Below are 27,438 nucleotides of genomic sequence, written 5' to 3' on the forward strand. Positions count from 1 at the left end.
TCACAGTTGCAAGTATACGGGACAAAATAGTCTGATATGCCCCACTAAGAAAGTTGGGTTAGCGGCATCACAAACACCATTGTCTAGGCAAAAACTTCCGGTAAATACATCCATTTTGTTAGATTTGCATTTTTACTAACAAATTTGTGAACTAATAAAATCTAATAATATTATATTAAGAGTAAAAGTGCCAGAGAGGACAAGAGACAGATAATTAATACACAAGCAGGTTTAATCAAAATCACAAGGAGCTCTAATTGAAGTTCAGTCAAAGTAGTAAGGCCATCAAGAAAGAAGAAAAATATTAAGAGGAAGCAACTCTATCCTATAAGAATGATAGCCATTTGTGGGGTTTGGGTTCAGGAAAGTGACAAGACTATTTTTTTGTTGATGATGAATTCAAGAAGTGATGTGGCTATTGTTTTTATGTTGATAATGAGTTCAGGAAAGTGGTGTTGTGGCTCTTTTTTCTGTCACTGATGGGTTTAATGAAATAGTGTTGTGGATGTTTCTTTGTTTGTTGATGATGGGTTGGTTCACTGAAGTAGTGTTATGGTTTGCTGGAGTATAATGTTAGGGCTTGTTCATTCTGACTTTGGGTTTTATCTTCTTCAATCAAATTCTTGTTTGCTTGTGCTTCTTGTACTCTCGTTTTGCAGTCAATAAATCAATGTCCGAATACTTTGCATGTGCTTGTGATAACTTTGTCTATGCCTTAATACTTTGTTTGTGCCTGTGATAACTTGATATGTCAGTAACGACACCGCGAGCCCCAAAAGGAGGATGAAGACTTGTTATAAGCAGTCAATAAACCAAAAACTCTACATTCATCTCACGATCACATGCAGAAAATAGTAGTTATTACCCATAGGAAAGAATATCATTAGAATTTCTAATGTTCTTTGTTGCAGCTTTTAGCACTGGGACATTAAAGGATGCTTGCCTGAGGAATATAGCTATACTATTTTCCGCATAGGGTTTTGCATGCATATCTATGTTACAAGATACCATAGTGATAGCACTCCTCACCCAAAAACTTGGCAATATTGTATAAAAGAACTACTAAAAGCTCCAAATCCATACAAGAAACATGGAAATCAAGATTGCAGAGATATACAAATAGAAGAAACTAATATTGAGGCCCTAAAAGTGGAATTCATTTACTGAAAAAGTAACATCCACTTTATTCTCACAAACAGAGTGCGCATACATGTACAAAACATGTCAACAAATACAAAACGTGTTCACGATAACATATTATGGCAAACTCATGACATCCTTCATCTTCGAATTTCCGAATGACATGCGAGTTAATACTACTATAAACATCGACAACACAACCAATATTTTCATAATCTGAAATTTTCTTTCTTCAGCTTTGCCACATCTTGTTTCTCACGTTTCAGTTGTGCCTTGAAAGCAACATCCATCGAATTGTCATCATCCTCATTATGGGCCGACACTAGTTCTTCTTCGACATTACTCTGATGAAAATTTTTGGACACACTCATTGTCGATTTAAAAAAATTGCAATTTTCCACTCTGCTTTTGTAGTTGTATCTCGGGTAACCGTGATATCTTCTTCCCCGATTTTCTCCTTGCTATTCATAGAGAAGATTTTGGGCCACAATAGCAAAACACATATGTATCGTTGTTAATTGGAGGAACTGACGTCATCGACTGTGAGAAATTTGCCGATCCTTTCTTAAATTTACTACACATTCTAAAACTACAAATTTGGCCAAAACTTGAACACAAACTTCAATAAATCCACATCAAGAATGCTGATATTCAATGATCCACGACACCTAGACAGAGGAAATAAAATCATAAAGTCAACACCACCATAGTAGTTCCAAAGTTCAGAGACTATAGACAGCATGAGCTTTCTAATTCATATATTTATTGTGTTTCAACTAAATAATGGATTATACGCATGTGAGTTCACTAAAACAATAGCCCCACAAGTCTTCTAAAGCTATAGCCAATATATAAATGAAATCGACAAATTCCAAGAGAGAAGTACCATGCTTAAAGCAAAAAAAAGTTATTAAAAAAAGAAAGACATATAGAACTGAGAAATGTTACCTTCTCGAACCACAGTTGCAAGGTATCTTTTTCTCTTACAAAGGAAACTTTGTAATTTTAAGTAAGTTCTTCACCGATAGCTATATGCCGCTTTGCATAAATAAAAATCCTCTTCTCACCATCTACACTTATTATTGTGGTGTAGCAATTAGGCTGGTCTTTGAACTCATAATCATCATCCATGCATATACCACTAACTTACACAAATAAATGGAGCTACCTCACAAGAATGATTTATGAATCTAGCAATCCTGCCACGCTTTGTAGCATCAACCTGCAAAATTGCACATTGTAGATTTTAAAATTTGAGCTACCTCACAAGAATAATTTTTTAATCAACATTAACCTACCTCTTTCCACAGAAAGGGAACACATTGGAGACTCTGAAATTGCAAATTTCAGCTCTAGAAAAAGTCATCAATCAAGCCAACACTTTGAGGGAAAGATGGAGGAACACAAATAACGTAGCAAAATTTGAAACCAAAAATTTGGTTAGCTCAACATGGAGCTTTTCATCGTGTTCTGATTTGAGGCAATTTTGCCCAGAAGCCAAAAATAACAACAACAAAAAACGTCACCGTTTGTTATGTCCGGCGTCTACGTCAACCCTGGTCCGGCCGCATAAGATGACCGGCGCTGACTGGGTATCTACGTAAGCACTTTCCGAGGTAAATTGGTCGGATTGACTCAATTCGCAAATTATCAAAAGATTTAGGACTCAATCGGCAAAATCGAAAAGTTTAGGACTGAATTGGCAAAAGTACAATAGGTTTAGGACTTTTTGGATAATTTTCCTGAGTTTGGCCATTTATGAATAAGGGAATCAACAACTTGAAGGAATCGATGAATAATGGGTTTGACATTTGGATGCAACTATCGAAAAGTCACTATCAACATAGTGGAATAAAGCAACGACCGAAATAGTGAAGTTAACGAAACTGTCAAGATAACGGAGTTGATGAAACCATCAATATAGTGGAGTCAATGTAACCATCAATGTAACTGTTCAGTAACCGTTTGTAACCGTCAATTATAGGCTTTAATAGCAACATTATACTCTTTGTATGCCCCCCTCCCAGGCACAAAAAAACAAAACATGCTATCTCTCAATTATCTTTCATTTCTTGTATCGTAGCTGTAGTTTCATGTGTATCTTAGTTATAGCTTTTAAATCGTCTCCCGTCAATTAATTATGGCATTGCATCTTTATGTCATCAGACTTTGTCGTCGATTAAATTCTGGCAAAGTTTGTATACGCTTGATTCCGTTGAAACTTGTTTATCGATTTTCTTATGTACTTGTGATATTCCTGTTTAGAATCACCACTCCTCTTATAAATATCGAAGAACGATTTTTGGTGAAAGATATTTCGTCGCCAAATCCAATTCAAGGGAAATATCTTTTTGACACACCAGTGGGACCAATGTGGTTTATTTGAAAAAGTACAATGCCGAGAGCACGGAATCACTTAGAGCCTGATCACGCTGCGAGTAACAACCCTGGTGAAAGAGTTACTTAGTCCGAGACTTCAACAACTCTTACAGTAATAGAGACAAGCCAAGGTGGAAACATCAACATCTTGGAACACCTCATAGAAGAACAGGCAATGAAGTTGGCATCAAATATTATTTTGGTGATTACCATGAAGAGGCTAGTCGAGGAATAATAAGATGGCAAATCACTTACTGAGACATCTCATCTCTCTGATGTGATCAAGTCGATGGTTGTTAACGTGATCAATGATGTCATCTCAAGGCCGGGGACATCCAATCAGTCTATATTGATCCAACCCAATACAACGGCTTTCGGGTATGTTCTTCAAGCTCTTAGTCAATTGAACGGTGAAAATAATTTAGGCCAAATGATCCTACTATCAGTGAGAATTTTACAAAGGCCTAAAAATCCCAACTAAATGAATTGAGCCGAGGGAGATGACAAAGTTAATCCAGTCCGAATCAGGCCTAAGAAGGTCAGGCTTATCGACCTATCTACCCTGAACTTGGGGGGGGGGGGGGGGGTAAGAAGGTCAGGTTATCAATTTCTAGATATTTATTGAATGGCATATACAATTGCACAATGATTTGGCGTTGACAAAGAAATTGTTAGACTAGTGTATGGAAAGCCACATCCCGATTGCATCAATAACATACCATACCCAAGAGAATTCAAACTCCTGATTTCACTGCTTATACTAGTGAAGATGACTAATCGACCGTTAAACACATTGGTCGATTTATTGCCCAATGTGAAGAGACAAGAACAAATGAATTCCCGAGACTTAGGCTGTTCCTTTCGTCTTTATCAAAAATTGTATTTACTTGGTATACGAATTTATCTTCCAATTCAATTCATACTTTGGCTGAGATGGAAATACAATTTTATTCTCAATTTTATAAAGCGATACCTGAGGCATCGATTGCTGATTTGGCCAAACTTTATCAATATGATAATGCGTCGGTTGATCAGTTTGTTGCCCGATTCAAGAGGCTAGATATAGACACATTACTTCACTCTTAGAGAAAGAACTCACAAATTTAGCTTTCAGGGGATTGAAATTCGATCTTAGAGAAAAATTCGAAGGCCAAAATCTTGTTGATTTATTCCAACTATGTACAAGGGTGTCTAAGTATAAGCAACTACTTAAGGATAAAGATAGAGGGCCGCATGAAGATTTTACACAAAACGTGTTTTGTGGAAAAAATGAGTCAAATGATGAATCTAACCAAGATAAACTTCGACAAGGAAAAGTCAAATTTACCGATGACAATGGAGCACATGATGACTCCTAATTATTTAATTTAAAATAATCAAATGATCGATGAATCATTAAATTCTGTTAAAGGGGGCATTTGTTTACACTAAAAAATAACCAACTTTTGGTTATTATTGACAAGTAATAGACTTAGTCAATGAGAGCAGAGTTTGGCCATTTATAAACAAGGGAATCAATAGCTTGAATGAATCGACAACCTGAAAGAATTGATAACTTAAAGGAATCGATGAATAGTGGGGTCAACAATTGGGTGCAACCGTCGAAAAAGTAACCATCAACGTAGTGGAATAAAGTAACTGTCAAGATAATATAGTCGATGAAACCGTTCCGTAACTGTTTATAACTGTCGATCGTAGGCTCTAAATAGCCACATCGTACTCTTTGTACCCCCCTCTCAGCACAAACAAATAAAACATATTATCTCTTAATTATCTTTTATTTCCTATATTGTAGCAGTAACTTCCATAAATCTCGTTGTAGATTAAATTACGGCAAGGCGTGTATCCTAGTTGTAGCTTTCAGATCCTTGTCGTCGATTAAATTCTGGTGTTGCATCTTTATGTCATCAGGCTTTGTCGTCGCTTAAATTCCTGCAAAGTTTGTGTACTTTTGATTATGTTGAAACGTGTTTCTCAATTTCCTTCTGTACCTATGATATTTCCTGTCTAGAGTTGCCATAGAATCTTTCTCCTCTTATAAAAAATCAAAAAACGACTATGAAAAATATTTTGTCGCCGGATCCAATTCGGGCGAAACAGACACCTAAAGAGTATGGAAATCTGTCCTTCCAAAGTAGGATTCATTTGTGCTCGCAAAGATCAATAGCAACATTATTTGTGTTAGCATTATCTTAACTGATAGGAAAAAAAATTCCAGCAATGTTGAATTTTAAATTGGATTCTTTACAGATGTAGCAAGAACAGACCTAATGTGCGGATAAAGAAGAATGTAAATAAACACTAAGTTTGAGATTTAGGATGAAAAAGGGGCCACGCTAGGGATCTGTCCGGCCCATTTGCCACCTCTAGTAGGTGTATGGCCATCTCTCGAAGTTTTCTGTTCAACAACATCTTCACCACAGTCGGGCAGGATCTCAAAGTCTGAAAATATTTTGAGAAAAGATGTGATTATTCCATGTCACGGAGCGTCTTACGTCGCACCGATAATTTTAGACAAAACGATTTTATTTTGCTTAATTTTCTGAAATTTCTTTTTTTCTCTTTTTTCTCTTTTTTCTTTTTGTGTGTTTTTTGTCAGATGAATACTAGCACCATAGTTTTTGCAGATCTGAATGTGGAGCACGACCCACTCTCGATCACATCCTCCACCGCACAACATAGTCATGCCGCCGCTGTCGGACCGCCTCTCGATGAGCTAAATACTCGTCTTCCATGCTCATCAAACTTGTGGCCATCGAGATCTCGGTAGGCTCAACGGCCATGGGCCGAGCCTCCAGATCTCGGCGAGCTTGGCAACTCCTCCTCCATGGCCGTCGAGCTTTCGACCATTGAGAGCGAGACAACTCGGTCAGCCCAGATCCGGCACATTCAGTTCAACTTTGGAGGAAGAAAAGGCCCACTCCTTGAACCCGATCACGCGAAGCACATTCAGTTCAGATATGACTCAGCGTGCCTTCGCAACCGAGCCCCCCGTCACATGCCCAAGTCCACACACACAAATTGCAATTGCAGACCCACTACTCCTTGAACCCTACAAGCAACTCGCACAAGCACATTCAGTTCAGCTTTTCGCGTAAGAGAAGAAAAGCCAAGGGCGAGGTCGGAGACGGAATAACCTCATTTTAGAGAGAATTTGAGTTGTTTGGCATGGATTTGAGTTGTGGCATTATTGACATGGATGATGATAAAATGTCCCGTCGAGCATGGCGATTTGAGACAGCTATGTCGCACGTCCAAGCCAATCAGGGAAGCTGGAAGTTCATCCGGACGAAAATGAAATATAACAAGGAAAGAAATGAAAAAGAAAACAAAAAAATCTGGCAAATTCAAAAACAAAACGAAAGGCGGCATTTCATCTAGAATTGTCCACCTCAGATCAACGACCATGCTATGTATAATGACCGGTGACAAATAAACTGCCACGTCAACAATTTCAAATGAAAATTGGCCAATAAAATTACATGGGAATAAACACGTTTGAGAGGGAATGAGTTGTTTGGCATGATTAGATTTGTAGCTTACTTACATGGATGGTATGATAATATGTCACGTCGAGCATGATGATTTGAGACAGCTATTTCGCATGTCCAAGACAATCAAAGAAGCTTGAAGTTTAGCCGGAAGAAAATGAACAATAACAAGGAAAGAAAAAGAAAAAGAAAACAAAATATCTAGAAAATTCAAAAATAACACAAAAGACCTCATTTTGTTTAAAATTAAGAATGTCCATGTCAAATGACCGAAATGAATCGTCCGTCAACAGGTTCAAGTGAAAATTGGCCAATAAAATTAGGTGAGAATTTCCCGTTAAATTTAAAATTATGCTAGAACAATTGAAAGATTTAATATTACAATGAAACTCATTTCGATTTGGACTGATAATTTTTCTCGAAATTTAACATTTGCCATTAAATTACTGCACCGCGCATTATTAACATCAAAAACTAATTAATCAACCAAAATTTTCTTAAACACAGGAAAAGCACCTACAAACATGATCTCCTCTCATCATCATCTCCAACTCGTCTCAGCCATCGTGGAGTTCACATAATCTCTAACCTCCCTCGCAATCACCCCTCTCATCACCTCCCAAAACCCCTCCTCCGGCAACCCTTTATCCTCCCGCCGCCTCTCCGCCGCCGCCCCAGGCGGAGCAAGAGTCAATGCAGTCAATGGCCCGTCCTCCTCCTCCTCGGTGTCCATACGGCAGCCACTTACTGACATTTGCTCGTTGTAACAATCGTTCCCGTGATTCGCGCCATCGCCTCTGTGCTGCGCGGCGGAGGCCCTTCTCTTGAGGGTGGAATTCCAGTGGTTCTTGACGGCGTTGTCGGTCCGGCCGGGGAGCATCCGGGCGATGGTGGCCCACCTGTTGCCGTACACGGCGTGCGCGGCGAGGATGGCGTCGTCCTCGGCGGCGGAGAAGGGCCGGTGCTTGACGGCGGGGCTGAGCTGGTTGCACCACCGGAGCCGGCACGACTTCCCGGACCGGCCCTCGATGTGGCGGCTGATGAGGGACCAGTTCCTGGGCCCGTACCGCTCCACGAGCCCGGTCAGGACGCGGTCCTCCTCGGCGCTCCACGGGCCCTTGACACGGTCCGTCCTGCGGGCGGAGGAGGCCGGGTTCCTGCGTGAGGACGAATCGGAGGAGGAGGAGTCGGAGGAGGAGGAACATGCAGGAGACGACAGCCTATACGTCGCATCCATTCCAAAGAAAAGCTTCTTCTTCTTCTTCTTCTTGGGTTTCTGTGGTTCTTGGAAGAGTGAGAGGCGAAGGAGTGAGGCTAGTGCTTATATATATGCGAGGGAGAAAGAGAGAAAGAGAGAGAGAGAGGATGGAAAGCAAGCGGCGCCTGAGGGGGAGTGCTGCTTCCAGGAAACTGGGTCGTGCAAAGTTGGTGGTGGTGGGGGGGGATCGTAGCCAAGGAGGAGATAGATTTATTCTGAGACGAACAGTTGTTTTGGTTTTCTTGGTCTGTAAACAGTTGTTTTATTATTAGGGTTGTGATTTTTTACTTTCTGGGAGACAGCTTGACAAGATGCAGCTATCGATCCGCTGCTGTTTGCGAACGGCCAATTAGGGTTTCCTGTCAATATCTTCCATTAAGATATGCAATCAACGAATGAAAGACTGTATAAAAGAGAGTTTGTCATTTTCAGTGCATCGCGTCTCTTGTGTTATGAGTAGTCGGTGCGTTTGATGTGAAAAACAAGCACTCCCTTCTTAAGTATTCATTTATTTCGTCGAAAATAAATAATCTGAAAAATATTTTTCTAAAAATGATCGCTTGCATCACTTATAAACATATTCATTGTATAAAATGAATCTAAAAAACAATAATAATTTAGCATCATACCTAAAAAGATTTAAGGGTATGATGTTCCATAATTGCGTGTACAACGGTTAATAAGGCAAGTGGTATTGTCGTGAAATATTGTTATCGTTCGATGACTCGAGTTAACCTTTAAAAATGGGTACTATAGGTAAGTTATATATAGATATAGATACATATATATATATATATATATATATATATTTCCGTTAAGAAAGCAAGTCGAAAAGTATATACAGAGCCATGTTTTTATTCATTAATGGTTTGAACTATATGATAGGGAAATCATTCTTTCCGAGTAACGTTTAAATTATGAAGAAAACAAATCATACGAATATACAGAGTTAAATTTTCCTCCATCTCCTCAAATCAAGTTTTTTTCATTGTTGCCATTGCAAACATGTAGATTACCCACATTAATTTTCTTAATTAAGTTTGTATATATGTAATGTCCAAATTTAGGGAAAATTTCAAATAAGGCCCCAAAGTGGATGAGTTTTCTTAAAAGAGGACCCAAAGTGAATGTTGTCTCAAATAAGGGTCTGAAATGATTATTGAGTTTCAAATAGGGGTCTGAAGTGATAAATTTTTTCTCAAACAGGGGTCTGAGCTTACCAACCGGTCAAATCTTCGCCGGTCGGCGAGCATGTGCTTATTCCGGTGGCACGAGCAAGGGTATTTTTGTCCAAAGCCATTTCTTTTTTTTTGTTTCTTTTTCTTTTCCTTTTCCTTTTTTTACTGTTCGTCTTCTTCAGGGAGCAAGATCGTGAGCATCATCCTCGTCATGGTCATGGTCAGGTCATCAATGGCGGCCACACGACCCATCCTGTCCATGTGGTCTCCCTCACCTCCGGCACTTACGGCATGCTCAGGCTGGACAACGACGAGCGAGGGTTGCCTTCGCCACCGACGCCCCCGCAGCAACAAGAAATCACCGTACAGAGCAGAAGATTGAAGGGAGGGTCGCCGGCTTGCGGCGAGGAAGCCCTGAAGTCATCAATGTGTGGGAGCTCATGGAAGGCCTCGACGCCGGCGAACCAAAATCGGAAGACTTCGAGCCCGAGGCCGCGGGGACTGCTCCAAGGTCTCGCGAGCATCGACGCGAAGACTCCACTCAAGTTCATGAACCAGATTGGTTCTCCGAGGAAGGCAAACACTTAACGGAGGCAAGGAAAACAAGGGGAACGCAGAAAATGGGTCGAATCAGGTACGGGGAGATCCGATGTCATCCCGATTCGTAATCAATTCACGCCTGAATGCCTTCCCACTCTTTAGATTCAGATCTAGAACTTGAAGTTCTGACGGCGTCGAGCTCGATAGCGAGGAGGTAGTTGAAGAACTGACGTTGCTGGCGTTGAGGAGGCCCAGATATTGGCTGGGCAGGGCTCAGAGGTCCATGGTAGCAGAGACGGCGAAGGTGAGGCCATGGCCGTTGAGATTCGAGCGCTCGGTGACTGCAATGAAGACGAAGGAGGAGACGTCGCCACCCTTTGGGTTTTTGAACTGGAACGGGAGTAGTAGAAAGCGTGGCCCATCAGGCAACTTGCCTCGTTGGTGAGCTTGAGGACGCCATTGTTGTTGAAGAAGAAGATGGAGGTGAACTCAAGAGCTGCAACTTTCCTCCAAGCGCAAGCATGAAGAAGATGAACAGTGAACAGATAAAAAAAGAAATATCTTTGGACGATTATGCCCCTAGTTGTGTCGCCGGAAGATTTGAGGTCCTTATTTGAGACTAAATGGTCACCTCGGACCCTTATTTGAGACAACGTTAACTTCAGATCCTCTTTTGAGAAAATTCATCCACTTTGGGGCCTTATTTGAAATTTTCCCCCAAATTTATAATCCATGAATTCGAGAATTCATGAATGAAAGAAAAAAGGACCTATCTCAAGTATATTTATTATCACCTAAAGTTCAGCTCCTTTTTGAGCCAAATGCCTGATCTTGTGACTTTTTGAGCTTCCAAATAATGTAATTTACATATAATTTTATTCACGGCTCCATTTATTTTGCGGAAAATAAATGATCCTAAAAATAAATTTTTGTATTACTTGAAATAATTAGTCAATAAAAAATGTTTTCGTTATCGACGATAATTTTTATTCAGATGCTTTATATGGAAAGTGTTTAAATAAGAGGACATGTTGACAACAAGAAGGCAGAGAGGCAGAGCTGTCATGCACTCCACCACATCCATCCATAGATAGTCGGACACACTCCACGCAACAAACAACGTACAGTACGCACGCACAAAGACAACGACAAAAAAAACCAGGAGAAAAACAAAACCCCACGAATTTCAAACGGCGAGGTGGGCCCCGCCGCCCCTTTCTCTTTTGACTCCCGCTTTCCGCGGTCCGGTCAGTCTTACAGCTGGAGAGGCGGTCCGAATCCAGGCCGTCTACCCCCTCGGCCCCCCAATCAACGGCTCAGGCCAACCGTCCCCGAAAACGACCGGAGGAAGAAAACCTCTTTCTTGCTTTCTTCTCTTCTTTTGGTTCTTTCTTCTTCTTCTTCCTCCTTTTTTAAGTTTTCAGCAGCATGTTTATAAATAGACCTGATCATGGCGCGTTGCAGCTCGGAAGGTCGCTTTTGGATGAGCTTGGACGATGCTTTTAGATTAGGACGAGGACCACGAAAGATTCCAAATTAATATATCCGTGATAAATTTATTCTAGACTAATCTTTCGATTATTAAAAACTCTAAATCGGTACACATGTGACAAATTTACTATCTGTTAGTTCACGTTAAATTTTACAGTCAAATTGTTGAGTTGGATAATACATAGCAGTTGAAGGATGTACTGATTTTTAACTTTTACCCCTCTGCTTGTCATAGTTGTATACGTTTGTGACTTTTCGTGATATTAATCCAATTTAACATAAACTAACGGAAGGTAAATTGTCACAAGTGTACCAATCTGGGGTTTTTTATGGTTAAAAAATTAGTTTGGAGCAATTTTATTGTGGGTGTACCAATTTGGGGTTTTTAATGGTAAAAAAATTAATTTAAAGTAAATTTGTCACGGGTGTACAAGTTTGGAGTTTTTTCGTGGTATTAACCCCCTTAATTATAAAGTCTAGCCCGAGCCAGTTAGGCTTGTGAGAATTCGGCCCGACGATTTGATACACAGAATTCTTATTTTTGTAACGTGCGGGACCAGGCATCAGTCCTAGTTTAGGAGGCTAGCCCGATCTGAACCCGCTGTTAATCACTTCCAGTTAAAAAGGTGACTCGGACATATGTTAAGCAATTAAGTAAGGAAATATCACAAGTTACCGTATTATGAAAATCAGACATTTTCTCATTTGATTTGCTTAACAACTGCCTTGAAGAACCACACCATCTCTTAGAGTTACTTTCTTTGGCTAAAAGATTCTTTTTTCATGGTTAATTTAACTAGACATGCAAGATTTTTGGTCCTTTTGTTGGCCATCTTTCACTTAGACTTTGCCGTTTATCTCTCTTTTTCGAGTATAATATTTGAGATTGACAACCTGATGATGTGACTTAAATATAGATATATGCATAAGTATATACAAATGAACACAATGCTTCCACTAGGACAGAAATGTCGCCCTCTCTCTATAACCACCACTTCCTTCCATTTCAACCCAATTCCACGTAGGATGGGCCCCACTCCCAGCCTGGAAGAATCTCCACGTGAACGTCAGTTTTGGTTTGGTTCGGTTGTTTTTTTTTTTTTTGGGTAAATCGAAGTCGAATTTCCCAAAAAGTAAATAATTTAAAAAATACCTTATATCAAAATATAAATTATTTTTAATAATGAAAATATTATTTATTGGTTAATTATTTTAAGTGATACAAGCGATCATTTTTAGAAAAATATTTTTCAAATCATTCATATTCCATGAAACAAGTGGACCTTAAGTTCATGGCACTCTCACTCCTAAACTCCTTCCTTACGTTGGTTACATTGAAACCAGAGTCAAGTTATTCGAGCTCATCTTCATAAATTACTCAATATCGAATCACTTGATCTAGGGTCAAACTTGAGTTTAAGCTGCTTTGATATCTTCTCGAGTTATGTCCATAGTTCAAACTCGCAAATACCTAGCCCAAATGAACCCACTTGAGCTTCTATGTTTTTTTTTTCAAATAACATCGTATAATTATAAAAATCGATATATAATTCCTTCAATTACGTATGACTCACATGTATATAAAACGCGAGGGAATATGTAGAAGCCATCAAGCTCAAGCTCGAGTTCATTTACGACCCGACTGTAGTCGAGACAAGTCCGAGTACCTCGGCTCTCCTTTCAAGTCAAGCTAGAGTAGGAATCTAAGGAAATGAGATAGGCATATGACTATGAATGAGCAACTTGCTAGCAAACAACCTTATCATCTAGGCACACTATCCTTGAAGTGACCAAGCACTGCCAATGCCAGCTATTGCAACTCCTCCTTTGTACTAAACTAGCTTTATTTACTTAGTATTTTTTTTGCGAAAACCCTAATTTAAAAAAAATATATATATATATATATATATATATATATATATAATTTCTATTTTTTCTTTTTAGGGACTTGGATCTTCGAAATTGATTGTTTAATCTAGGGAAGAAGATCGGTCATAGATACGGACCATCGAGTGCCACCACAGCTCGGATTACACCAAAGTGCACGAAAGTCTTCATTTGATGCCCCAGTCCAATAGTCAACGGCGACGCCAGTTCATCGTTGCATCGTGGCCGTCGGTTTGGATGCCGATCTCGTGATGCTGAATGGGACATTGAGGAGAAGCTTCGTGTGTTAGGGCAGTGCCGTGGCGAAACAAACAAACGTTTGTAGCTCAAGTTTTCAGTCATCACTTACTACATCTCTCACTAAGTGTTAGCTCCCTTTAGAGCAAGGTTGGAAATTGCTCTAGAGTTCATTGCCACTAGGGGACTTGGTGGCCTATCCCGCATCCAGGTTGGTTCCATTAACGTGTTGCTTATTTTAATGTATTGATGCTCGCATGTTCCAGTCATATATGTTGGATCAGAATTCTTTGTGTTTTTTACCTGATCGCGGCCATACCCAGCTTTATTTTTACATCTCGTGGTCCAGATGTAGCATTTTAAGGACTTACTAAGGTCAGATCTAACTAAGTCTTATATAACTTCGAATCTTGGAGGAGAATTTTCAAATTGACCATGTGAGGGTGGAGAGTCCATGGTTTACCCATGTTCCAACAATCTAATGTTTTTATACAAATTCCTCCTTCTCGGGTATTTTCAAATTATTATTTTTCGTGATACATTTATGGGTTTTTTGAAAATAAATGAATTATTCGGATTGTAGGGAGGGACTAGTTCGGTTTCCTTCCAATCCATTAGCCGGTTTGGATTGATGGTGCTGTAGGATCTCATGTCCCCCAGAGTGAAAAGATCTTGGGTGCACCGTCAGATGCGATGAATCTCGTGTGGGATCCACATGATCTGATGATAGATATGAGTCGAGTCCACGTGATTCACCTTGAACTAAATATTTGTTTCTGAAATCGCGTGGGACGGAGGAGGATATATAAAGTTTGGATCTTTCTTTGTGCCTGTCTGGTCAAAAGTCAAACCCAACAACAGGTTGGGTTATCTAGTTGGCTTTGCCAGTTCTTGTCTGTCTCGCGTTTGTCTCTTCTCGTTCAAAGCCAACAAACATATGAAACCGTGAGCAGGAAACAGTGCATTCGTGCGCACAGAGTTATAAAAATCCATGTCTTCAAAACGTTATTAGTTTAACAAAAAAATTAGTTTTTAATCTAATGTCCAATTGTGATTAGTTTACTACAGCTGATAACCAAGTTACAACTCCAAATAAGATATATAAGGTAATTTAACTTATGCTTTTAATTCATTGTTACATACGCAATCCCGCCCTAAAATTTCGAAAGTGGTCAAGTCAAATTGGAATAATGTGACAGCTAAAACTTCAAATTCTTTTTTTTTTTGGTCGAAAAAGTACTTCATTCATTAAGTGCCATAATCAAAGCATAGATGTTCAATATCGAAACATAAAAAATTCAAAAGGGGTTGGGGGGGTTTAGTAATCTAATTAGAGGGGAGAGCATTTTTACGAAAGGTTTTGGCAATCCAATTCACCACATGATTTGCTTTTCGCAAACAGTAGGCCAACGAAGTGCTTTTAAACTAGGCCAAACTCTTTTTGCAATCCTCTATAACAGCCTGGATGCGCCATGGGCTTGAATAAGTGCTTACTATGAACCCACATACTGATAAGCTACTACTTTCGATCTCTACCTTCAGATCAGCTTCTTCGTTCAGCGTAAAGTACGATGCCAAGTTACAGAAACCTTCCTTTAGAGCTAGGGCTTCCGCTTCTTCGGCCGTTGCAGAGGGGATCAAAACTTCAAATTCTATAGGTTTCATGTTCTTTTTTGCAAGACAAGATTCCTCTCGACAGTGAAACTAAATGTCCATTGGAGACTTGAACTGCGAATTGCTCTTCATCTTTTAACCGTGCTTTCACTGTAGCATCGAGTGTGCCCAGAGATGAGAGCCGAACTATCTTTTCCAGACGTATAAAAGCGAGATTGATAGGGTTTGCCTGTATCCGGAACGTCCTCACCAAATTGACATAAAATAACCAAGACGTGAAAAAAGAAAAGGACAATAATGATGATCGTTTCAAAAAAGGAAAAGAAAAATGCGGTGAGCGTGGATCGAACACGCGACCTTCAGATCTTCAGTCTGACGCTCTCCCAACTGAGCTATCCCCGCATGTTGTTAAATCCAGCCAACTCAAGTTATATTAACAAATCTTAAGAAGAACCGCAGCATCCGATTTTTGGAACCCCGCTTAAAAGCTGGATGGATCGCTATTGGGTTTTTAGCTGCATGTCTTTGCTTCGACTGGCAAGTTTGCAATTACAATGTTTGGAACATCCTTTTATCTGTTTTCGTTGGTTTTGTCGTAAAAAATATAAACGCCCGAAAGCGTCATTGCTAATAAGCGAACAACAATCACAACCTGAAGCGAGAAGACACGGTAGAGTATCAAGTGTGAGAAGAACCCAGTATTCAACTGGAACAAGGTAGTAAGTACGAATTCTATTGCCACTTTGCTTTCCCGCATAGACATCGTTGGCTATTGATTCTTGGCAAATCCTTGAGGTAGGTTAATGCGTGTAAGATGATTGAGTACATGCCGATATCGTCTTGCACTATTAGCAAGTTGCATCACCAAAGTTCTTGCTAGCATGCCGGAGCAAATGCTACGATCTTTCATGAGTTACAATCGAAAGTGTCATGCCCAAGATCAGGTTTACTGGCAAGAGAAGACTTGATGGTCATTGAAGTTTTTTTTCCGAATCGCTTGATGGTGCTACCCCAAAAGCAAGAATCGCTTGTTCTGTTCCATTTTTGCTCGACGCATTTATACTTTACAGACGATCTTAGGGTCTTTTCCATGGGTGATTTGGATTCCATTGAGGGTGCTCTTGATGTGTTTCAGCGGCCTAGAAGACTTGCCGGCAGTCGGCGACTGAATCCTTACAAGATCAGAGTTGTTCGTGGTAAACTGCTCTGATATTAGGTAGCTAAGGGCATACTTCCCGTTAAGTATCTTGGGTTGCCTTTAGTTTCAAGATGCTTTCACGTTAACATCGCAAATGGCTCATTGATCGAATTACTGCGCTCTAGTATCTTGTTGGACTTCCTAACACTAAATCTACAAGTAGACTCAATTACGCAATTTACAGCCTTACAAAAGAAATAGCACTTCCATCAGGAAAGGAAGCGCCAATAATGTCGGGGGAGATGGAAACCGGTTGGAAGAGGGAGGATTGGTTTTCGAAGATCGTATCTATGAAATACCGCTCGTATCCTTATACATCTCCAGCACATTATATCACAATCCGACTCGATTCGCGTTAGCCCAGCTCGATGGCTATCCACTACGAAGCTCATGCGATTTGGCTGCTGAACCTACTTGGATTAGCATATATACAAGGAGAGATTAGCTGAATCCTCAAACCTTCCGTCAAACTCGTTATCGCCCTAGGCAGTGGCTGTAATAACTCCTTTGCGGTATTGATCGGTGGCACCATGTGAGTTCTACCTATGATTTATCTGCTACACTTGAAGCACCAAAGTCTCTATCTTCCATTCTAGCTCGACCATGGATAATTAGAAAAGTTAGGGTATGCGGATAGTGAAGATTGCGCAATGCGAGTTCTGCTTATGCTATGTGGACAAAGCGAGTGGTAATTGGAATAGTAAGATGTCATTCGGCTATGCAGATGACGAAAGGGTAGAGATTTCTCGAAAACCCTTTTGAAGATTTGCATGGAGTGGCATACCACATCTGCAGATCTCGCCTCGCCTTGCTTTTATTCGTAATAATATACTCTGCCCGCGGTGGCTGTTGTTGAGAACAACTGTTTTGTAGTGAAAACCAGGCTTGAGCTTGGTAAAGCTTTGAGGAGTCATTGACGCGAGTCTCCGTGCTGGGTGGTCTATAATAATCGAACCCGTGTACTTGTCTCCTTCTTGTTCTCGCTGTGGGGAAAGGGACTTTGAATGAGAATACGAAAATTGTTAAAACCCAAATTGATTTATTTAACCCGTTTTGACCCATTTTATATTCAATACATATTTGGTGACCCATAACCGATCCCGACCCGACCTAGCATCCATTTCTTAACAACTTTTCTCCTTAAAGGTGGTGGATCTTACCCAGGTTACAAGTATTGCCCTCGTTCTTGCGAACTGGTTCACTGGGCATCAGCTGGCCACAAGAAGTTGCCATAATGTGCAAGGATATATGCATACATATGAACATATTTGTACTTGCACTAGTATAGCTAGACCTATTAAACGGATGGGACAGGTCGGGTTTGGGTCGGGTCATAAATGATCCGACCCAACTTGACCCATTTAACTCGTTTATGACTCATTTATTACAAGGCAAAAATCTTGACTCATACCCTACCCGACCCATACCCAACTCATACCCGATCAAACCCATTTAACTAAATCTAGGAAAACTTATTTCTGATAATTATTTTAAAAAACTGAATTGCTAAAACATCTTCATGCAATACAAATCTTTTAAAAAAAACTAAGACTCCGTTTGTTTTGCTCTGGAAAATGTTTTTAAGAAAATGACAATATTTTTCGATATTTAGCTGAAACATAAAAATGAACTAGAAAATATTTTCCACCGTTTGGTATGAAAAATCATATTTTTCTCTATGCACTCATTTTAATATTTTTATTTTTTTAAAAAACATATTTTAATTAATTTTATTTTCTTTTTCTTTTTCTTTTTTTCTTTTCCTTTTTTCTTTTCCATTTTCCTTTTCTTTTTTTCTTTTTTCTTCTTCCCCTGCTGGCAGCCGGCCACGACGACAACCGGCGAGGCTCGAGCTTGCCGGCCACAACCTTGCCGACCTCTAGCGAGCCTCGAGCCTCGCCGATCTAGCAAGACTCGAGCTCGTCGAGCTAGGGCCGGCGCTAGCCTCGGCTAGCCGCTGGCTTAGTGAGGCTTGAGGCTCGCCGATCTAGCGAGCTCGTCCCTCGAGAAAAGTGCAAAAAAAGTCCTTAACCTTTTGCATTTGTGCTAATTTAGTCGTAAACCTTTTTTTGGTGCCAATTCAGTCCTAAATCTTTTGCATTTGTGTCAATTCAGTCCTAAACCTTTTTTTGGTGCCAATTCAGTTCTAAACATTTTGCATTGGTGTCAATTCAGTCATAAACCTTTTGCATTAGTGTTAATTCAGTCCTAAACCTTTTTTTTATGCCAATTTAGTCCAAAAGCTTTTGCATTTGTGCCAATTCAGTCCTAAACCTTTTGCATTTGTGACAATTCAATCCTTCCGGCTAATAGCTATTCACGTATCAAAGGACTGAATTAGCACAAATGCAAAAGGTTTAAGACTGAATTGGCACCAAAAAAACGTTTATGATTGAATTTGCACTAAAAAAACGTTTAGGACTGAATTGGCACAAATATAAAAGGTTTAAGACTAAATTGACACAAATGCAAAAGGTTTATGACTTTTTTGACACTTTTCCCCTCGTCCCTCACTTGTAGCCAGCCGCCAATGGGGGAAGAAAAACAAAGAAAAAAAGAATATAAAAATCATAAAAATCAGAAAATTAAAATAAATTGAAAATTTCACATGAGCTTTTTGGTAACCCATTTAATACCCATGTAAGACCCATTAAGTTAATAAACAACCCATTAATGACCCATTTAAGTCTATTTTTAAAACTAAACCCAACCCATTTATAACCCACAATCATTAAATATGGGTTATTATATGGATTTTTGACCCATTTACCACCTCTAAGCGTAGCCGACTTCATGGTGCCATAGGAAATATTCATTAGTGCTTAAATATGAAGCTTCATGAACATCAACCTTCGGTAGGAGCATCCAGATGTAGTCTTTCATGAGAGTTCAAAGGCTAGAATTATTACACTAACCTATATAGACCAAGTTTCAATACTATATGTCCTTAAAAGCACATTCGTTACCTATTACTTTCTAGTGTCATACAAAAGTACTCGTTTCTATTGTTATTGAGATCGTTCGAATATAAAAGGAGAACAAATCAATCTTAATTTATTCTCATTTTTATAAGTGCATCTCAACAATTAAAGTTTACCCATCATTTGTATATGTAGAGGATTTTCAACCCCATCTTTTGATTAGGATGAAGCGCATCTCAAAATGAATTAACATAAAGAAAGTCATAAAACCACATAAAACTATGGAATTCTCAATTTGCATCTGGCCTCACTGACGCCAACAGATGCCATCTCCAGCTTATCGAAGAGTTGCTAATCACAGTGTGATACTCCTCCTCGCCCTCGCAAAATGACATGGACGCGAAAATCTTGCCCATCCGCTTCATCTCATCGACAAACGCCCCAATACTCTTGCCGCTCTCTCCAAGCAACCCTCTCCCGTAGATCAATTCCAAGCTCACATCCTTCACCAGCCCTAGCCTCCCAATCTCCCCAACCCGAAGTCGGTCAGGTACTTGGACACCGGATTTCGCCTCTGGACCCATTGCTAGCCAGGGGACCGCACCTGGGCCTTGAAGTTGGAGTGGTAATCCTTGGCATGCTCGTGGCGGGTGAACCGGACAATGTAGTTGGTACTCGTCCTGTACGAGGTCAAACTTCGGGTTTCGGGAAGCTGGAGAGAGGGAATATAGCGAAGGAGAGAGATAGAGAGGAGGGCTAGGAGGAGAGCCACCAGCTGAGAGACTCCAGAAGTGATCATGGCAAGTCGGGTGGGGCGATGGTTGTCAGGGGGACGGGGGAGTCGTCGCAGGTTGATTGGTTTGGCAGGAAGTTTGCGACATTGGAAGGAGACTTTGAGCTCCAGATAATGGTGGATCCGCCCGCGAGGCCGGAGGTTTTAAAAACGGAAATGGATTATTTTAAAAGGCTGACCTAATAAGTGGGTGGTTATTAAATGGATTAAAAGTTTCAACACATTGGTTTTGGACTTCTATCTTTAAAACCCATATTGACCTATATTTCGAATTTGACGTGGCCTACATATAACCACTCTAATATGTGAATTAAAGTATGGATTTGTAATCCATTTTGTCAGCCCTATGCATAAGATATCCTTATAGGTCGATTTCACATGGGAATAAGGTGGCCTACATATTTACCACTCTATATGTCCAGCATTGACAAACATTAAATCACCAATTGGAAAATGTTTGGTTTAAGATTGTAGATTTGCAGATTTGCCTGGGCACCATGCTCAGTGAGCCCGTCACCCCAGCCCCCACTGGGATGCATGCGGGCAGGCGGCAGGGCCCATCCTTCAGAGACTAGCCAAGATGCTAATTAGGGTTACTATCTATTGCTGGTAACTATCTATGAACTGTAAACTGTCATTTTCAGCTCGAGATACCTCTACAACTTAATGTAACAGATTCGCTACAACATGGCCATAAAGGAAAATTTGTTTCTTGTGGAAAGTTTACTTGGGAATATGAGAAACTTTCAGGGTAAGATCAGAAGGCTCGCTACCAAACACGCGACGTTGAATCAATGAATTAACAGTGAGTACAAAAAGTTGGCTTTACAGCTAGAGATGAGCTTCAATAGAAAAAATTAACTCATCTCCTCCTAACCTGGAAAATCCCGCCACCAACTGTCGGATTCGGCCAAGAGCTCCCAAGGCATGAAACCATCAGTGCTTTTGCGATTTTAACGTAATTGTTGCTGATTTGGAACTGCATAGCACAGAAGCCACATTCTCCCAATGAGCCAATGCCCGCATTCCAAGTACTGCAGCTTCTTTTTCAGATCCTGAAAAGGAAGAGTGCAACTGAAAGATCCAGCCGGTTTTCTTTAGGTTATGAAAATGGAAAAAGTAAATGATCCCAGAAGCAAACCACCTGAACGATCGAGAACACCTACAACTGGTCATTCTCTCTCAAGGCTTCGAGAATGCTAGCCACCCACCTACCAAAGAATAAAGATTTTAAAAAAATTGAACAGGAAGGAAGAAGGGATATGATAGCGGGGATTGGTTTGCAACTCTATCTTGACAAAAAGATGAAAAAGGAGGATCCTGATACTCATAGAAGTTAAAAAAAAGAAAACAGCAATATCAAGAAAAGAAATCCAGCCATTAAGATCTCCAATTTCTTTGGATGACAAAGAAATGATGCCGAGGACTACAAATAGATCAAGAATATCACTATGTTGTTCATTTAATGCAAAAGAAAATGGTGATAGAGAAATAAAAGTGCCTACTTGTAATAAGAGGACCATTATTTGGGTTATCGTGGATTAAGATATAGAGTCGTATCTCATCAATTAGGGCTCAGCTAGAGTACAATTTTCTGCACATATTTTTCAACCCTGTCCAATGATAACGTCGAGGAGTCAATGCATCAATATATACACTCCACCTAATTTGTAAATTTGGGGAATTGACCTTTATATCAACTTCCCAGAAGCCAGTAAGGCTACTGATCAGTATCTAGTACTGCATCCCATGCCCCAGCATGGGAGGTGTAGCTTTCTAAAGTGAGTTTTCATTGCTTGAACTGTTGCAATGCAATTAGTAAATCGTAAACCATGCATTCTCTAAACCTTTAGCCAGTTTTTTATAAAACAGATACAATTCTGTAGATTCAGTTTACCTAAGAAGACCTTAACTGCGTTATAGCTGAATCTGAGGTACCAATGGGGAATGGATTTTTATTAGGTCCAAGGACAATGAAAGCAAAGGTTAACACAAGAACCATTGAATGGATGCCATCTGTGAGAATTCAGTTCAGTAACTAACTTCAAGCACATGTCGCCCATTTAATGGTAATTGTGAATTGCCATCTGTGGGCTCAATAGATTACTGGTTGAAAATACCATATAATGGTGCCTGGCAACCAATTTACATCTAAATTATATGTTTGCCAGTCTCACCATGGATAAAAACAGAAGCAAGCAACCAATGGAGGAAAAGCAACTACAAGAGAAACATCCTAGCACATTACATTCCTTAAGCAATTAGCTTGCCCTGACAAGAAACAAACTTAGCAATAGGAGAAAGAAATTCAAATGCTGCTGGAAGAAAACGATTAGTTACCCTTCCAGGCCAGGATGTTTAGGGTAGAAGACCTTCCTCAGGCCCAACCTTTTGGCAGCCGAAGCAGTAGTCTCCCCAATACATGCAACTGAATTAGTCCACGACTCTGGCTCTCTAATAAGATTAATCCATGCACTGCAGCAACAATTGTGGATTATCAGTCAATAGAAGAAAACCACCTAATAGTAAGTTCAAATTCCTTTTACACGCTGGGATGAGGTTGTAACAATGACATATATGTGATTGAGCTGTTCAACATATTGTAAATGAAATCTAGAGTGTAAAAACACCAGAGTTCATCCCGTTGTAATAGAACCACAGCAAAGTTAAACCAATAATCCAGCTGCCAAAGGACCTCAAATAGCAATTCCCAGTTATCATGATAATCATGTCCAGCAGCTTAACCAAATTATTTGTAATTACTCAAAAAAGCAGATGCAAACTGACCGCACTGCAGAAGGTGAAGCCACTGCAACGACAGGTGCACAAAGTGCCTCCTTCAAAATTATCTCGTCAACATGACTAACGGGTATCTGAAAGGAATTACAAGATGTCAGTAGGTAACTCAAAGAAATGTGATACTTTCGTATTTGCTTGGAAATAGTAGTTCATGAATCAACTGTCATTGATCACCAAATCTAGTTGTCACAACCGCTACCATACTTATATCCGCACAGAAGAAAAGGTGAGAAAAATCAGGATCAGACAATCAACTGATATTTATCAGGGATTAATTTTCTATCAAAAGTCTTTATCAGGGAGCTATTATTCTTTAGACAACTCAATTAGAGGATAAGCCTTCCATGCACCCTGTATGGAAGCTCATTGTATGATTCCTAGCTATACATTGTATTACCATGAAAGATCCCCAGTGCCCAGTTTGACTCTCTGCAGGTATCCTTCAGGGGATTACAACGGGAAAAACAACAAATATCTTTATTTTTATAGCATCAGCATGACAAACATTACAAAGCGGCATACAAAATAATTTTTATAACTACTGGATAAAATGTTGACAAGCTGATATTTGACGAAACAAGCAATCCAATAGAGAATAAAGAAAAGCTTGTAAGCACAGTGAACTCAGAGGAACCACAGATATACCTTACCGTGGAATACGTGTTTAACCTTGTAACCTCAAATCCACGATTTGATAAGCCTTCTTCTGAAACAAATATGCAGATGAAATGATTCAATGCCTTAACTAAACTTGTATGAAATATGAATGCCCAGGTAGGAAGAGAAGAAGGAATATTGTAAAAAAGGGACACAATCACTCTGCATAAGTACAGTTCAATTAGTTGGAAGTTGTGACATAGGATACCCATTCACATCTGAATAAAGCAGCACAAGACCTGAGGACAATGGAGACCATAAAGGCCCTTGGTTAGTGCTCGTAATTCCATGAGTTTTCTATTACTGAAGAGCAGCATCCTAGGGAGTTACCAACTTCTTACTTAGCCATCAATTTTCTAGAACATCATCTGCTAGGTTAGCAAGCCAATAAATCATGTGGGATTTACTGTTATAAGTCTAAACCTTTTACAAGTAATCATAAGATAAATATGCTGAACATATTTTCAGCCTTTCAGCTCAAGAAACAGAGAGAGCACTTAGCAAGGTCATTCAACCAAAGTGATGGTACAGATGTCCTTTAAGAAAGAAGCCAAGAAAAGGAAATGCCAAATACCAATTTCACTGCTAGCTTTTGCGGAAGCGGGATACAAGACTCTGCATTTTTTATTGCCGATTCTTGGAAGCTCTGAAGCCAAGACTTTGCCGGTTGCTGCAGCGTAAAGCTCCCAAATAAGAAATTAAGGGGAAGAATACAGGCTAATGAGCAGAAAAAATTGCAAAGAACACCAACCAGCAAGCAAGTAATTACCAGCAACTATTAATCCTACCTTTTACAAAGATGCAGAAAAGAAAAGTAAGAGCACTACATGACTATGCAAGCCTTCATACAGAAAAATATAGACTTATTTGACAATATAAGCTAATATGTCGGCCATACACAATTAACTTTCTTTTGCATTCATGTAAACTGATTGTGCCTGAATACCTTTTGATGGTGTAAAAGCAACATTTAGTGTTCCGTCGCCCTGCATTACTTTATCAAAGATGCCAGCTGTACCAGTTCCAACCACTCCTACTTGTACATCAGGTGTTCCAGCAGCCCTAGAACCAGGTTTCATCTAAATCAGTATACATAAGAAGCGCTACACACTACATAAGCTGAAACTGGAAGATCTTCTCACAAGATCTACTTGCACCATCTTAAAACAAACATGCACAATCGTTCGCCTATACCCCTTATACAGACGAGCAATGCACATTGAAAAAGGAAAACAAGATAGTTTCAATTCTCCTAGTTCAACTGTTCAGAATAACTCCGAAAAAATTGATAAAACCTATTATAGAGGAAAGGATGGCACAAAATATTGGCACATGACGATTATCAATCTGAAAAGGAGAAAACTATATCATGAAGAACAGGAGTAATTCAAATCATGCACAAAATAATTGCTCCATCTACTTTTACCCTTGTGCTTTCTTTACAAAAGGTAGCAATAGGAGAAAAGATGTTAAACCATCTAACTCCACTATTAGTGAAAGAAATTTCTTTTCTACAGTCAACTTGAATAACAGATAATGAGCCTTACTTCCATGCTTCCAGAAAGACTGAACCAGCTTCAGGGGAAGTAATCACAATCCAATCAAAGCCATCATCTACTGCCATCGAGGAACAAGGGAGATGGGAATTAGTAAAGCAAATATGCAAATAAAAACTTTGATAAAAAGTATGCACAAACAGACACATATAGTCAGAAATCTAGTTAAAAAGAAAAAGAAATCTCAATAGAAAGCAGTCATTTTTTCATAGAAGTTCTAGTAACCAGAAATCAAGGCATGGCTTCTGCTGTTCTATAATGAAGCTAAGTTCATCGCGGATTCAATGTCTTGATAGGTCGTCACATTCTCTTTAGCACGAAAATAGCCATGGTAGGCTAATAGCACCTATGAGGCACAAAACATAGGTAACATAATTGTCTTGGCAAAAAGAAATTTCACTTAAGACAAGCCCCATGTTCATGCGTGACACAAGGCACGCGGAGAGAGAGAGTCAGTTAAATAATAACAGAAAAGCACTTGGCAGAACTCCTCACATACAAGGCCAAAAAGGAAGCTTCCATGGAACAGGCCTAAGGTCAGTCAGAAGTCTGCTGTAAGAATTGTTCTTCACAGACCCAAAAAAACATAAACTGTTCTTCGGTGATATCACATAGAAAAAAGTTTCATGACATCATTAAGACAATCGGAATCTGATACTAACCGGCCAAAATTGAAGGAAGCTTATCCAGATCAGGCCCCTTTGTATGCTCAATGAGAGGAAGCTCCAGACAGCTGATGCCATGCTTGTGCTGTTCAACACGTTGAAAATATCTTCTAAATATTGAAAATGTTGAAACACTTAACAAAGATAACTATTTTATCACCCCATCCCCTTCTTGGTCTTCCTCCTCCCGAGGCACCACAAAAAATATAAGCAGAAAGGAACCAAGAAACAGAGTAACATGCACTCGGGCAAAAATGGAAGAGTGGGTAAGAAGAACACAAATTGAAAAACTACAGCAACCGATTGGAATCATATACGCAGCATGCAAATTAGACATCCTTGTGAAGAGATTTTCATATGCAAACAAGTTGGATAGAGAGCGAAAAACAAAATCATAGCATTCTTATCTAGTGGACAAGTGACAAAACTACCCTAAGCATCAATTGATCAGATGTATCCTTGCTCAACTGATTAAGACAGCAAACCAATAGCAGGAACTGGAGATGCCAAAGGGAGATTACAAATAGCTATTAGCTGAATTGAGTAAGTGATGACAAGAGTGGGGATTTAGAATAGTTAGGATGAAATGTCACATGAAATAGCTATAAGTACTTAAATTTACTGTGATGTGCATGATTCTGCACAACTCTGTCAACCCAATCAACTATTTTCTTCTTTTGGGAACCAGAAACAAGGAGTTGCCATCCCATGTAGCAAGTCATCTAGAAGGGTTTATTTTTTTCTGAATTCCGTGAACCATAGAAATCTACGAAATGCTACCCAATTCCTTCGCCATGCCAACAATTTAAATGTCCGTGTGATCAGTGAACTCAGTCATGCCTACTACTACTTTTGGAAAAAAAATAAATAAATAAGCAACGCACAAGCTGAACATAAAAGCATGTAAAAAATTCAGCAATGAACGCGCATCCGGCGCATGAAATTTCAGGCACTTCGCTAAATTCACCACCTAACTAGCAAGACAAAACGTTCGAGAATGCAAACGCGGTAAAAAAAGAAGTCAATGTCGCTAGCACGGGCGCACGAGCAAAACAGAGCCGTTTGAACCACGAGAACCGTCGTTCACGTCATCATCATGTCATCCAGCAGCTGAATCGGAACACCCGCGGTCGATTCAAAATCAACACCGCGCACACACTCGAACAAACCCAAGAAGCTCACCCAAAATGGGAAGCGCCAACGACACGAAGCGAAGGTAAAAAAAAAAAACAAAACACCAGGAGCCAACACGTCTCAACGTGCAGGACCGAAGCGCCACGCACGACGAGCCGAAGACGAAGCACGGCAACCGCAATGCAGGAGCGAAAGCGACGTAATAAAAAAAAAGAAAGACAGAGCCAGAGCCAGAGCCAGAGCCAGAGCCAGAGAGAGAGAGGACGGACCAGAGCGTCGACGAGCTTGGAGTTCTTGCCGCGTTCTCTGGTGACGACGACCCTGGGCCTCGAACCGGCGCCGGCGGAGGAGGAGGGGGAGTCGGCGGTGGCGGCGATTCCGGGGGAGAGCCGGCGACGGAGGGGGTGGCGGGGGCGGCGGCGGCACGGCGGAGGAGCCGGGAAGAAGGGGAGGAGGAGAGAGAGTGAGCAGGAGGAGGAGGAGGAGGAGGCGAGATGGGG

General features: G+C 40.1%; 3 protein-coding genes, 1 long non-coding RNA gene and 1 other non-coding gene across 5 annotated transcripts; 1 reads left to right on the forward strand and 4 right to left on the reverse strand.

Moving 5' to 3' along the window:
• Nucleotides 1-7,396: 7,396 nt before the first annotated feature.
• On the reverse strand, nucleotides 7,397-8,448 carry LOC115680890 (transcription factor MYB56-like). The gene has a single exon (XM_030604729.2). The coding sequence runs from the start codon at nucleotides 8,245-8,247 to the stop codon at nucleotides 7,552-7,554; it is 696 nt and encodes a 231-aa protein (XP_030460589.1). The 5' UTR covers nucleotides 8,248-8,448; the 3' UTR covers nucleotides 7,397-7,551.
• A 1,180-nt stretch (nucleotides 8,449-9,628) lies between these two features.
• On the forward strand, nucleotides 9,629-10,630 carry LOC130138276 (uncharacterized). The gene is made up of 2 exons (XR_008816675.1): nucleotides 9,629-10,080; nucleotides 10,149-10,630. It is a non-coding gene; the product is annotated as an uncharacterized LOC130138276 (long non-coding RNA).
• A 4,914-nt stretch (nucleotides 10,631-15,544) lies between these two features.
• Nucleotides 15,545-15,617, reverse strand: TRNAF-GAA (transfer RNA phenylalanine (anticodon GAA)). The gene has a single exon. It is a non-coding gene; the product is annotated as a tRNA-Phe (tRNA).
• Nucleotides 15,618-19,441: 3,824 nt separating this feature from the next.
• On the reverse strand, nucleotides 19,442-21,148 carry LOC130138240 (uncharacterized). Its single transcript, XM_056311697.1, has 2 exons — nucleotides 21,005-21,148; nucleotides 19,442-20,014 (listed from the first exon to the last, which is right to left on the reverse strand). The coding sequence occupies exons 1-2, from the start codon at nucleotides 21,110-21,112 to the stop codon at nucleotides 19,625-19,627; spliced, it is 498 nt and encodes a 165-aa protein (XP_056167672.1). The 5' UTR covers nucleotides 21,113-21,148; the 3' UTR covers nucleotides 19,442-19,624.
• On the reverse strand, nucleotides 20,896-27,384 carry LOC115680883 (uroporphyrinogen-III synthase, chloroplastic; the record flags this gene model as incomplete). Its single annotated transcript, XM_030604721.2, has 10 exons — nucleotides 20,896-21,182; nucleotides 21,272-21,338; nucleotides 22,468-22,602; nucleotides 22,915-23,000; nucleotides 23,577-23,632; nucleotides 24,158-24,253; nucleotides 24,530-24,645; nucleotides 25,131-25,200; nucleotides 25,802-25,889; nucleotides 27,208-27,384. Coding segments are annotated over 9 exons (873 nt in total), but the record flags the coding sequence as incomplete, so codon positions are not given.
• Nucleotides 27,385-27,438: the final 54 nt, after the last annotated feature.

The sequence above is a fragment of the Syzygium oleosum genome, unplaced genomic scaffold (assembly GCF_021117445.2).
Source record: "Syzygium oleosum isolate NSW1041296 unplaced genomic scaffold, Sole_v2.1 Sole_v2.05, whole genome shotgun sequence".
Classification (NCBI taxonomy): domain Eukaryota; kingdom Viridiplantae; phylum Streptophyta; class Magnoliopsida; order Myrtales; family Myrtaceae; genus Syzygium; species Syzygium oleosum.